The sequence below is a fragment of the Bufo gargarizans genome, chromosome 1 (assembly GCF_014858855.1).
Source record: "Bufo gargarizans isolate SCDJY-AF-19 chromosome 1, ASM1485885v1, whole genome shotgun sequence".
Classification (NCBI taxonomy): Eukaryota; Metazoa; Chordata; class Amphibia; order Anura; family Bufonidae; genus Bufo; species Bufo gargarizans.
The window spans coordinates 489,326,631-489,341,042 of NC_058080.1; the positions used below are offsets into that span (position 1 = coordinate 489,326,631).

General features: G+C 43.9%; 1 protein-coding gene across 1 annotated transcript in view; it reads right to left on the reverse strand.

The window, feature by feature from the left end:
- The window catches only part of VPS13A (vacuolar protein sorting 13 homolog A), a 226,128-nt gene that overhangs the window by 163,526 nt on the left and 48,190 nt on the right, over positions 1 to 14,412 (reverse strand). The window contains exons 13-15 of the mRNA XM_044273845.1: positions 10,524 to 10,695; positions 3,299 to 3,361; positions 3,039 to 3,171 (exon numbers count right to left, since the gene is read on the reverse strand). Coding sequence (XP_044129780.1) covers positions 3,039 to 3,171; positions 3,299 to 3,361; positions 10,524 to 10,695 — 368 coding nt within the window. The remainder of the gene's footprint in view (positions 1 to 3,038; positions 3,172 to 3,298; positions 3,362 to 10,523; positions 10,696 to 14,412) is intronic.

Below are 14,412 nucleotides of genomic sequence, written 5' to 3' on the forward strand. Positions count from 1 at the left end.
GAGTGCGAGTTAACGGGCATTTATCGTCAACTATTGCTTTGGAGAGGGGGACAAGACAGGGCTGTCCGCTGTCTCCGTTATTGTTTGCGATAGCCATTGAACCCTTAGCATGTATCCTGCGTTCTACTTCTTCTGTTGGTGGGTTATTGCGGGGCTCAATGGAGGAGCGGGTATCGTTATATGCGGATGATACATTGATATATGTGAACGATCTGGAAAAGTATATGGATGCAGTAATATCTGTGGTGTCTCAGTTTGGCGACCAGTCTGGATTACTAGTAAACTGGGATAAGTCAGTTATTCTTCCAGTATCCTCTCAAGTACCGTCACGTTCTGCTGTCTTCTCCGGTCTTAAGGTGGTGCAATCCTTTAAGTATCTTGGGGTAATAGTGTCCATGAACCCTGCAGATTATATTACTAGTAACCTCCTACCCTTGTTGGAGAAATTCAAACATAAGATCACAGTGTGGCATAAACTGCCTCTGTCGATGATAGGAAGGGGAAATTTGTTGAAAATGATCCTTATGCCGCAATTGCTTTATGTCCTGCACAACTCCCCTGTTTGGATTCCCGTGCATTACTTTCACAAAATTTTACGACTGTTTCGTTTTTTTCTGTGGAAAAGTAATAGGGGGAGGATAAAGTATGAGACGTTACAGAGGAACAAAGATGCAGGGGGACTTGCTCTGCCCAACCCTTTACTCTATTTTCTATCGGCCCAACTGCAGCATTTTAAGGGGTGGGGGGTGGGGGGTAGCCCAGGTATGAGGAGTGGACGATTGATGGAGTGGGCATCGAATAGATCTCCCCCATTGACGGCCATTGAAGGTAGGGTAAAGGAAGATGTGGGGCGTATCCCAATACTAGTGCTCATGAGGAAAGTCTGGTGTAAGACCAAACATATCTTGGGATTAGAGGGATATGTCAATATCTCGCCTATTTGGAGGAACCCAGCACTGCCAGAGTTGGAAGGTCTAACTGGGTTCTCTGGGTGGAATAACAAGGGAGTATGGAATTTGGGTCATATCTTCTCAGGTGGGGTATTGAAGCAATATCAACAGTTGTGCTCGGAGTTTGGGCTTCCTTCCTCGCAGTTCTATAGATATCTTCAGCTCAGGCATGCACTAGACGCTCAGGCTAAAGTGGCCCCAATAGTGTTCACATCCACTCATGCGCTAAACACGGTGGTGGCTGCTGGTTCGGTGAAAGGGGCAATCTCCGTGATGTATCAAGCCTTGCTAGAAGATTTTCTTAAGGGATATCCGTTAAAATGTAGGCAGCAATGGGAGAAAGATTTGGGTGGGCTTACAGATGCGCAATGGTCAGAGATAGTGGCGCTTACTCCTGATCTATCTCTTAGTGAGGCGGCACGTCTCTCCCAGCTGTATCTAGTGCACAGGGTATATAGGACTCCGGTATTTCTGCATAAAGTGGGTTGCAGGGATAGTCCCAATTGTCCGAAATGTGGCAGCGTCGGAGCTGATCTTCTGCATATGTTATGGTCATGCCCTTCATTGACCTCTTATTGGAGAGCAATACTACATCTTATTAACAAGGTACATAGTACTAAATTTAAAATGGATCCAAGAATATGTATTCTGGGTATACTGCCAGAGGACAATTTGCAGTCTACAGTAGTTACGGGAATAGAAAGGATGCTCTATCAGGCGAGGAAGACTGTTGCAGCAAAATGGATACAGGGGATACCCCCGGCAGTACCGGAGTATGTTGCTAGAATGAATGTGGTAGTGCGTCTTGAGAGGGGTGTGTACCAGAAAAGAAAATGCTTGTCTAAATTTGAGGCTATTTGGGGTAGCTGGATAGATAGATCGGGATGCTGTAGTCCTTGGCTAGCATTGACGAGGAGTGCTTTGATTGCCCGGTAAGGCTGATCTGGGGAAGTGACTGTGTACATCCTGGTGTTTGGTGGACTGTGTGGTGTATGACTGTTGGCGTCTGCTGTGTGATATGTGAATGTGGACTGAGTGCTATGTCTGTGTGGGAGTCTACTTACTTGGGGCTCATAGCCTGTATTGTTTTTTGAGTCCAATCGAACTGGTGCCGATAGAATGAGGGGACGTAGAATCTGGAGGTAGTTGTGCTCTTATTGCAATGATGGCCTGCTCTTGGAATGTTTGGGAGGGGTGGGGGGGGGGGGGGCTGTTTATAAGGATGTTTGTTGAGGGAGAAAACAATTAGATGAATAAAGATCTGGATCTAATGTGTATATTCCTACGATGTCATATGGTCATAGGAAGTATATTATGTAAAATGTGCATATGTAATATTTTGTACTCTTGTCTTTTGTACATGCTGTCTTTTGATGACCGAATATTTGATTTGATTTGACTGTCATTTGATGATGAAAACGGGAAAAAGATTTGATAATAAAAGATTATCTGATTTAAAAAAAAAGACTCTGTAGACTACTCACTCTCTGAGGAGAGTTGAACAGAAACAAAGTGGCACAGCTCTTAGGTCTGTACTTCTGCTCATTTGTTTTAGCATCCAGTGGGATCTTGGCACCCTCCCACCAAATCAAAACTTCTAATATGTCACAAATAACACTAATCACCCACCTTTAGAACAAGTCATTAGCGTCTGATAATTAGGGAAGCCCACCAATCATGGGAACCAGAGTCCCACATCCCACATTTGAATGAAGCAGCAGTCTGACATCCATGGCCCATCTGCCCCTTCATTCAAACAGGGACATGCCTCCAGCGATCAAATGCTCATCACTCATCCTGTGGACAGTTGATAAGTGTTGTTTGTGGAAAATCCCCTTCGACACAACATAATGCAATGTTATAAATTGTATTGTACTAGTGTTCAATAAGATTGGTTCACACAACTGTTGAAAACACATTAAAAAAATATTTATATGTCTAGTAATAAACGATATATATAACGTAGCGCAAAACTAGCTACAGTGTTGCTAGCGTAAAAGCAACACTGACAAATCATCCAGTAAAAATAACAGAATGCATAGTAAATTATTGATATAATGGTAACAAGTAATTATTTATCACACTTACTTCCAGATTTTGCCACTTCTTTTTTTTCTTGGTCTTCTCCAGACCAGCCCCACATCCAACCAAACCATCCCTTTGAATTACTGTCCTCATCTTTTATGCCTGGTCTGAATATTTTAAGTCCAGCTTTGTTTGCCTAAAGAGATATGTGATAGGATCAGCCAATGCTTTCATATTCATCCCCTTTTTCACAAGTATGCATTGCTTCATAAAACAATATAAATGAATAAAATAAAAAGCTAAAACATATATATTAGTCTTACCTCCACCTCTGCCTGTTGCCGTGCTAGAGTAATGCAAAAGATATCCAGAGTCCCTTCACACTCCTGTAACATTGAAATTTCACAAATTAAACACTCTTCTTAAACCAGGGTTTCTAAGCTAAAAGCACTATAGGCAAATTACTCTGATTCATAGTTTTTGGACACAATGGCTCAGTAACACTGTGCTCCTGCTATTTGTACTCTGTTGCTGCCTTGATTCAAAGTTTAAGGGGGTGGTCAAGGCACTTGGTGGGACATTGGGTATGGTGCAACTTGTTGTGCTTTTTCATAAGTTTAAACAGTTATATCTACTTATTTTAGTTATAATGGGTATTCATTGCCTTTAAGAGAAATGTTGATTTATATTCACTGTTCTGTATGGATTTTCATGTAGGCCAAAGTAAGTCCATGAGAAGATTTCTGTGCTGTTCAAAAGCTAGTGTTATAGTAACAATATATTATACATTTAGAAAGTTAGAAGATACACCGCACCTGCAGATTCTGAGGCTTCATTGTTTTTCCTATCTGAACATGAATTCCACAGTGTGAGAATTGTCTAGATGTTCCTCAAAGTATATATTCATGTATCAAAGTTTGTCCCTCGGCCCTGAGACAAGGCCTCCAGATGTCAGAGGTGTGAAGTATTGAAAATATCAGGCATGTATGAGTTAACCCTTAATGGTATGATGCTTATTGCTTATACAACAGTGCCACCTAAATATGAGCAGTTAATACTACATCAGTAGCAAAATTGCCTTCTGGGTAGTATTATGACGTCATGCTCCTTATCAATGCACACACCCATCCAACAATGATTGGAAAGTTCCAAACTCGGAGGGCGTGTTCATCTGAAGTTTTGGGTTAAGAAACCCGTTACCAGAAAGAAAAGAAGAAAAAGGAAGAAAAAAAAAGGAGAAAGAAAAAGAAAAAAAAACATTTGGATTATAGATCTCTGGAGAATCATTTGGATTATCGGGAAAAACTCTTGAGAGCTGGCTGCCCAAAAGACTCTGCACATCACTTGACCCTTGGGTAATGTATATTTTGTTTTATGTAGTATTGATCTAAATTAATTGGCTTGATACTTAGCCAGATAGCCGCTCATTTGCGGACGTGTAACGTTCGTTGCTACATCAGTATTTTCTCTGATTTCAGTTACGATGCATATAACTGAATAAAGGGGATAATATTGGAGAAACTCTCTGTTGGGAATCTTTATTTTCCCTAGTTTGATATCAAGCCAGTAATTTATAAGTTGTGTTGCAATACTAGCATTATCTGAGAGATTGGTCATAATTTTTGGGTGGAGCAAGGGCTCGTATCTGTCATCTTCTTGATTGAGTTTTCCGCATAATCCATTGATTGTATATCTCTCACTAATTATATTCTTGTGTTGGTTGAGTAGTGTCTTGTTGGTATCATATAGTGGTGAATTCTGGGTACTGCATATCATTGCATATTATTGAAATTTATGTTGAATCATTTTTGATTGTATTTTAAACTATTGTATAATAAACCATTTATATTTTTGCATTGGCGCTTGTACCCTGTTTTACTGATTGCACAAAATAATCAGGTTCTCGATTGAACTCTTTTTGAGATGTTTATGTCCATCTCACGGGTCAATATAGTTTGCATAATTTTTCTTTTGACCCGATAATTTTTTAAAATATTTATATAAAGCATTTGCTTTATATACCCAACAAACTGCACACTGGGCACTCATGGTCCTATTCTAATAAATCGGTCATGCAAGTGAGTCTTTAAAAACCCCATGTCAAATCGGTGAGAAAGTATGTCTGCATAGCCCTTAAAGGGAACCTGTCACCGGGGTTTTGTGCATAGAGCTGAGGACATTGGTTGCTAGATAGCTGCTAGAACATCCGCAATACCCAGTCCCCATAGCTTTGTAAAAAAAAAAAAAAAAAAATTGATACATATGCAAATTAACCTGAGATGAGTCCTGTCCCTGACTCATCTCGCATACAGGACACATCTTAGGTTAATTTGCATATGTATAAATTTTTTTTCCACAATAAAAGGCACACAGAGCTATGGGGACTGGGTATTGCGGATGTGCTAGCGGCCATCTAGCAACTCATGTCCTCAGCTTTATACACAAAATCCCAGTGGCAGGTTCCCTTTAAAGGCTATGTACACCTTCAGACGCAATATATGTGTCCTATAGGGCTGTGTGGTTTTAATTTCTTTAAAAAAGGATTTTATAGATATGTAAATGAGTGTTAAATGTCCAAGGGGCTGTACTAACCTTACTTGTGTCCAGGCGTGACTTTTGGGGGGTGACAGAAGCCCTTTAAAGGGGTATTATTTATATCGCAAACATTTATTACATATATATGCCATAAATGTCTCTAATAGATCAACCCACACCCATCTTTACAACAAGACTGCCCCCTCCCATCCAGTGCCACCTGTATGTGGAGGTCTTCTCAGAATTACACAAGCAGCTGAATGGGCTGTATTACACTGTTTTCATAGCTCCTATGAAAACAGTGAATAGGAGTTATAGAAAGGCGAGCTTGGCTGTTTCTACTTCTGACAAATGACAGAACGAGCATAAACCACTGTGCTAAGCTGTTTCCGTAGCTCTCATTTACTTGTATGGTAGCTGGTTGCACAGTCCACTCAGCTGTTTCCGTAGCCCTGACCTCCTTAGGATGCCATATGCAGGTGGAAGGCGGCTGGGGGGGGGGGGGGGGGGGGGGGGTTTTGAGACAGGAATACCTCTTTATTGAATGCTGCTCTTTACACTGTAGTTTATGAGAGTTGTGGCACACAGGCTTGACCATGGGACTTTATAAAGCAGTCCCAAGAGTAGGCATAAACAAGAACTCCAAGGCCAATCAGAGAATCGCCGTCTGCAAAACTCTACGCCCCAGAGAAGCGTCAGAAGACGCAAAGGTGTGGAAAAGGTGTGCAAAGATGACCAGGTAGCCGCCTTGCATACCTGAAGGTCCAAAGCCCCGTGATGCACTGCCCAAGAGGCCCCCACTGTCCAAGTAGAATGAGCAGTAACCCGGAAGGGTGGGGCCCGGTCACTGACATGGTACACTTCCACAATGGCCAAACGAAAATTGAAGTTTTAGACGCAGCCAGCCCTCGTTTCAGACCCTCTGGAATGATGAACAGGGAATCCATACGCTGGAAAGATGACGTCTGGGAGACAGCTGGTGACGCTCGCACCTACTAAAGTGGGACTTCCAGGTCCGGTGGTAGACTCAGGAAGACGAATCGTGGTCTGGACAACAGCATCCGAGAAACGCCGAGCCCTTAGTACCGCGGCTTCAACAGCAATGCCATTAAATGTAGAGACCCTAAATTCAGGTGGAAGAGGAAGTAACACGCAAGGAAATGTGAACTGACTCCAAGGAATCACTAGGGAGTCGTATGACAGGACCATGGGATCCCTGGACCGCGTGACAAAGTTTTCGACCTTGTGGTTGAAGCGAGAGGACATGAGATCCACGTCCGGCCGACCCCATTGCTCGCAGATGGCTAGAAAAACGCGTGGGTGAAGAGCCCATTCGCCAGGATCGAGACCATCCCAGCTGAGGAAGTCGGTGTTCCAGTTGTTGACGCCGGGGATGTGAACTGCCGACAGCGCCTGAACATGGCTCTCCGTCCAGCTGTGAATCAGAGCTGTTTCCACCATGGCTGCCGGGCTCCAGGTGCCGCCTTGGTGATTGAGGTATGCCACAGCCGTACTTGAACCGGACGTCCCTGGAGATGGTCGGTCCAATGAAGCAGAGAGAGAGAGAGAGAGACGAATCGCTCTCAATTTCAGAATGTTGATTGGGAGGGATCACTCCTCGCGTGACCACACGCCTTGAACAGATATATTTCCCAACACTCCCCCCAACCCCGGAGGCTTGAGTCCATTGTCAGCACCGTCAAACAGAGAGGAAGGAGAGAGCGGTCTGACTTCAGCATCGGGGAAACCAACCACCACCTGAGGGCCCGGCGAGACGGGGCAGAGAGACGTATGGGCCGATCCAGGGAGGCTGGGGAACTGTCCCAAATGGTTAGAATGGCTCGCTGAATATTCCTGGTATGGAACTGAGCATAGGGAACTGCTTCAAAGGCAGAGACCATGTGACCCAGAGCCCGCATGCAGTGACGAATGGGAAGAGGACAGGGCCGCAACAAGGGGAGAATTTGAAGACTGAGTAGGGTTGGGCGATATAAAAAAACGGCGATATAGCGGTTTCCTAATTACCGCTGTATTTTGTGACGTCATCGAAGCGGTCAAGTGCGCTGACCGCTTCTAAATCTGCGTCCGCCCTCCCCTGCACCTTGCATAGCACTGAGTACAAACATTACTTCCACTCGCTCCTGGCTCCTTCTTGCTCCACCTCCCTTATTCAAGTCTCCAGACTCCACCCACCATCTGACATCACCGTCCGTCACCCACTCGTGCCGGTTTTATTGTATGTGGCAAACTCTGTGTGAGTAGGGTGTCTCTGGAGAGACTTTTCCTGCGGCTGCTCGCTCGTGTGATCTGATGACGAAATTACAAACGTATTACTTCCCGCAGCGGGCCGCCACCGGCTCTCCCTCCTCCTTGCTCTCATATTCAAATCTCCGGCCACCGATATCTCATGTCAGAATAAGAGCACACAAGCGAGGCAGCCATGGGAAAAGTATATCGTAAAGCATTATTGTATGTATGGTGGCCCGTGGCCACAAGACTTTATTATAACATCTCCTTGTGGCCCCCGCCCCCTACAGTATAACGTCTCCTTGTGGCCCCCATACAGTGTAATGTCTCCTTGTGGCCCCCCATACAGTATAACGTCTCCTTGTGGCTGCCCTCATACAGTATAACGTCTCCTTGTGCCTGCCCCCATACAGTATAACGTCTCCTTGTGCCTGCCCCCATACAGTATAACGTCTCCTTGTGGCTGACCCCATACAGTATAATGTCTCCTTGCGGCCCACATACAGTATAAACGTCTCCTCGTGGCCCCCATACAGTATAACGTCTCCTTGTGGCTGACCTCATACAGTATTTCTCCTTGTGGCTCCCTACAGTATAACATCTCCTTGTGGCCCCCATACAGTATAACGTCTCCTTGTGGCCCACATACAGTATAAACGTCTCCTCGTGGCCCCCATACAGTATAACGTCTCCTTGTGGCTGACCTCATACGGTATTTCTCCTTGTGGCTCCCTACAGTATAACATCTCCTTGTGGCCCCCATACAGTATAACGTCTCCTTGTGGCTGCCCCCATACAGTATAATGTCTCCTTGTGGCTGCCCCCATACAGTATAATGTCTCCTTGTGTTTTTTTCTTTTAAATTGGTATTTATCGCGATATATATCGTTATCGCAATAAATTTAAACTGTATAAAGACATGACTTCTGCCGGCTCAGGATCCATCGGAAGCTTTCCAGGATGTCCAGGAACACAGGTTGTCCGCCGTTGCCCGGAATGACAGACCCCTTATAAGGATATTGTCTAAGTAAGTGATCGCCAATATACCCCTGGCATGGAGCAGGGCCATGACCGCCGCCAGAACCTTCGTAAAGACTCTGGGAGCTGTGGCCAGGCCAAACGGGAGGGCCACAAACTGGTAGTGAAAGGGACCCACTGCGAACCGGAGACATTTTTGGTGAATGACGCAGATGTGAACCTGAAGATAAGCGTCCTTGATGTCTATCAAGGACAGGTACTCCCCCGGGTCCATGGACGCAATTACCTATCTCAGGGACTCCATCCGGAAGCGACAAAGCCGAAGGAAGCGGTTGAGGTCCAGAACGGGACAGAACGTCCCCTCCTTTTTGGGGACCACAAAGAGATTGGAGTAGAACCCGCGAAAACCGTCTTGCGCAGGAACTGGGACAATCGCTCCCTGCCGCAGAAGTGTGTGAATAGCCTAAAAAAAGGAATTTGTGCCAGAGGGAGAGGTCGGAGGAGACGAGCGAAAAAAAAATCGGGATGGAGGGGAGGACCTGAATTCCAGCTTGTAACCCTCTGCGATGACCTCTCTCACCCAGGCATTCCTCTGGGACCAGAAATACTCAGGCGCCCGACGTCTTCTGCCCCCTGGTTCCAGCCGGATTACCACCTTCGGTGTATGGCCCCTTGGGAGGGCTGCTACATCGGAACAGAGGGGACTTGTAGTGGGCGGCCATGGGATGCAGAGGCTTTAGGAACCTTTGGTCCTTCTTGACTTCCGGAGACCACGAAGGAGCTGAGGGCTTGGGGACCCCCTGGGCTTCCGTCTCCTGGGTGGGAGTGCAGGAAGCTAGGACTAGAAGAAGAAAAAAAGAAAAGAAAAAAAAATTTGCAGACCTGCAAAGCAGGGAGGTCTGCCTCCTACAGACACTAAGCTAAAACTGATTTAGCAGCTTAGTCCCTGTAGGAAGGGTATAGCTGAAGGGATGAGCTCACACCTTTGTGCTTAGTGTCCGCCTCCTAGTGGCAACAGCTATACCCATGGTCAAGCCTGTGTCCCCCAATGATACAGATGAGAAAATACCAGTTATAACATATCCAAATCTAATCTCTAATGTATAAATATATCCTATTCACAAGCCATGGGAGGTAATCACATGTAACTAACTAAAGTAACCCTAAAAGTTGGAACAAACAACTCAAGGGTCCTATAACGAGAAATTCAAATCAGGCATACCCTATGGCATGGTAGTAACCCACAAATATGGCGCCCAGTGCTAAACACCATGACACACGTTTCGCCTCTCAAGGCTTCATCAGGAGGTGATTGAAACAGAAAAACTCAGTGTATAAATAGGGAGATATTGGGGAATATAACTTACACCTGTGCCTGCTGTGTTTGTGCATAAAATGGTGTGAATCCGCCATGTTGGAGCTTTTCATCCGCAGTGTGCTCACGACCTTAACATGCAGCACCGCCACATCACCTCTGACGCTCATTGTGGCCTTGAGAAAGTCAGTCAATAGACTAAGGGGGTGCTCTATTGGCTGACTTCATATGAATTGATATTATACTCTGTGATAATATTATATTTAGTTTTAACATAGTTTTTAACATAAATTTGTGTATGAATAGGTTTAATAAAGATTTTTGAGATTTATCATCTCCCTGTGCCAAGAAGGTGGAGTGAAAAAGTCGCAAATTACTTTTGTGACTTTTTAAATGCGCCTTTTTAAGAAGAAAAAAAAAGGCGCAAAGGGCATTTTTTACACCACTTGCATAAGAGGGAATAAAACCATTACCTCTGTCATGCGAATAATGTCCTCAGATGGTTTCTTTGATGTTATCTTGGTTCTGTACAAGTCTTTATATCTTTTCGTCTGTTGACGGTGTTTTCGGATATGTTTCCATGACCACATCTGAACGCGTGGTTTTACATTGACTTCAAGAATGCCAGTTATAGCATAATTCCACCTATTTCATTGTTAAAAGAAAATAATTATCCTCTTGTACAAAAGGTAAAAGCAAAATAATGTAAAATACTGACAGTTCAGAGAAACAATGAAATCATGAAATATTATTCATACCAAATGTCGTAGTTTTATTCCGGCCGTCTCTCGGCTTGTTTGCCGGGCTGCCCCCATTACAGTCAATGGGGCCGGAGCGGTAGTTCGGGGGCATGCGTGCACTAGCGGCAGCACGGATCAGACAGGCTGTTCACCCGCCGAAACAGCCTACAGGAGTTCTTTGCTGCTAGTGTGAAAGTACTCTAACTGACAATTCACATATTTTGTCTTTTCCTGTAAACAGCTGTCCTTGTGTAGCCTGTATATAAGTCATAAAATATCAGCCACAAATAACACCTTCAATCATTATACTATAAACCATGCTTACAGATTTCTGTCAGCTTTCCAAAAACTTGGATTGAGACTAGAATAGTTACCCAATTCACTGTACAATAAATGAAACAAGTGAAAAACTTAAATGTGGTTCACCGCCTGCCAAAGATGTGGGCAGCATATTCTTCTCTGGCCATAGAAAGTAATTTCTACTAAAGAGGTATTGCATTTGTCACTTCCCCTACAGTCTGTCACATGCCACCCTCTATAATGAATGATACAACAATCCTACATTGATCCCTTTTGTGCAATAAAATATGTAAAGGATTAGAATGTAGAAATATTATGAATAAAATACAAACCGGATTCCAAAAAAGTTGGGACACTATACAAATCGTGAATAAAAACTGAATACAATGATGTGGAGGTGCCAACTTCTAATATTTTATTCAGAATAGAACATAAATCACGGAACAAAAGATTAAACTTTTAAGGGAAAAATATGTTGAATCAGAAATTCATGGTGTCAACAAATCCCCAAAAAGTTGGGACAAGGCCATTTTCACCACTGTGTGGCATCTCCCCTTCTTCTTACAACACTCAACAGACGTCTGGGGACCGAGGAGACCAGTTTCTCAAGTTTAGAAATAGGAATGCTCTCCCATTCTTGTCTAATACAGGCCTCTAACTGTTCAATCGTCTTGGGCCTTCTTTGTTGCACCTTCCTCTTTATGATGCGCCAAATGTTCTCTATAGGTGAAAGATCTGGACTGCAGACTGGCCATTTCAGTACCCGGATCCTTCTCCTACGCAGCCATGATGTTGTGATTGATGCAGAATGTGGTCTGGCATTATCTTGTTGAAAAATGAAGGGTCTTCCCTGAAAGAGATGACGTTTGGATGGGAGCATATGTTGTTCTAGAACCTGAATATATTTTTCTGCATTGATGGTGCCTTTCCAGACATGCAAGCTGCCCATGCCACTCGCACTCATGCAACCCCATACCATCAGAGATGCAGGCTTCTGAACTGAGCGTTGATAACAACTTGGGTTGTCCTTGTCCTCTTTGGTCCGGATGACATGGCGTCCCAGATTTCCAAAAAGAACTTCGAATCGTGACTCGTCTGACCACAGAACAGTCTTCCATTTTGCCACACTCCATTTTAAATGATCCCTGGCCCAGTGAAAACGCCTGAGCTTGTGGATCTTGCTTAGAAATGGCTTCTTCTTTGCACTGTAGAGTTTCAGCTGGCAACGGCGGATGGCACGGTGGATTGTGTTCACTGACAATGGTTTCTGGAAGTATTCCTGAGCCCATTCTGTGATTTCCTTTACAGTAGCATTCCTGTTTGTGGTGCAGTGTCGTTTAAGGGCCCGGAGATCACGGGCATCCAGTATGGTTTTACGGCCTTGACCCTTACGCACAGAGATTGTTCCAGATTCTCTGAATCTTCGGATGATGTTATGCACAGTTGATGATGATAGATGCAAAGTCTTTGCAATTTTTCGCTGGGTAACACCTTTCTGATATTGCTCCACTATCTTTCTGCGCAACATTGTGGGAATTGGTGATCCTCTACCCATCTTGGCTTCTGAGAGACACTGCCACTCTGAGAAGCTCTTTGTATACCCAATCATGTTGCCAATTGACCTGATTAGTGTTAATAGGTCTTCCAGCTCTTCGTTATGCTCAAATTTACTTTTTCCAGCCTCTTATTGCTACTTGTCCCAACTTTTTGGGGATTTGTTGACACCGTGAAAATTTGAATCAATGTATTTTTCCTTTAAAATGATACATTTACTCGGATTAAACGTTTGATCTGTCATCTACGTTCTATTACAAATAAAATATTGACATGTGCCATCTCCACATCATTGCATTCAGTTTTTATTCACAATTTGTTTAGTGTCCCAACTTTTTTGGAATCCGGTTTGTAAATAAATAAAATACGACTTGTATGGACAAAACCAATATACCATATTTTTCAGACAACTACTACTTTTAGTTTTGTTTTTTGTAAAAACTGTGCTGAAATCGTCTGGGACATCTATAGGCCAATACAGCAGGCAATGATTGGGAATGAGAAATGTTTGCTTCCAATCATTGCATTTACACGCAGCAAGGATCGAGGATGAACATTTGCTACTGCGATCGTTTGTTCTCATAGAGTTTCATTGTTTGCCAGCTTACACAGGATGATGTGCTGCTAACAAGTGAAGATTTGTGGTTCCACATGAAAGGTGTGATCACCTGACAAACAGGCATTTGCTCGTTTGTCCGGTGATAAGCGACACTTTAAACTGGCCACTTATCAGAAACTAGTTTGTTTAAGATAAATGCCAAAATCCTCAGCTCGTGCAAAAGGACTGGTTTACACTGCACGATGTAATAGCCAATCATCAGGAAGGAATCGCTCCTTCTCGACAGTCAGCTGCTTCTTCAGTGATGGAGACCGCAACAATCTTACATGCAACAATCTCCTCCACAGTGTGTGGATGAGGGATCACTATTGCATCGATCCTCCTCATACAGCTGCACTATTTCTGGGCAGCAGATTGCTGTTTAGACGGTACAATCTGCTGTCCAGAAAGGATCATTGATGTGCCTGCACTAGCGCCGGCATCACCGGATGAACAAGCATTTCATTCATTCATTTATTGATCGCCGGCACATTTACGCAGGCAGATTGTCGGGAACAAGCGTTTGCAGGAATGTTTCTTCCCGATAATCTGCCTGACAATTGCGCCATGTAAATAGTCTGAATTCATGCCCCAGCTTGTTTAAAGCAGAAGGAGACAGTGAGGTCCTGTGATTCAAAGGTCCTAAAGGAGAAGTATTATGGGAGCAGCATGTAATGTGCTATGGGGTCAGAACAGTCAGATCGTACGCACAACTCTGTAAAATCTGACTGTTCAGTGCATAAACAGCAGGCGCTTGTACAAACAGCCCAATACATAATTCTGCAACCTGGTGAGCTCAGAGGAGGGCACTGTGGCTGCAATGCGATGGGCACTATGACACTGTCTGTTCCATATTTCCTACATATTACCCACAGAAGCCCAGGAAAACCCCTTTTTCTCCTGTTTTATACTTCTAAATATGGTGTACTTATGGTCTGGTATGCATGAAATAACTGATATTACTATATTTACACATATACCTTATATATCAACATGAATAAAACAGATTTTCAGCTGAAGAATGTATACAAGTCGGCAATGAACGTTATATAAATAACAAGGAACATGTAACCCAAGCTGATAGTAGTGACAATGCTTAGGGCACTTTCACACTTGCGGCAGAGGATTCCGGCAGGCAGTTCCGTCACCGGCAGTTCCAATCCGGCAATC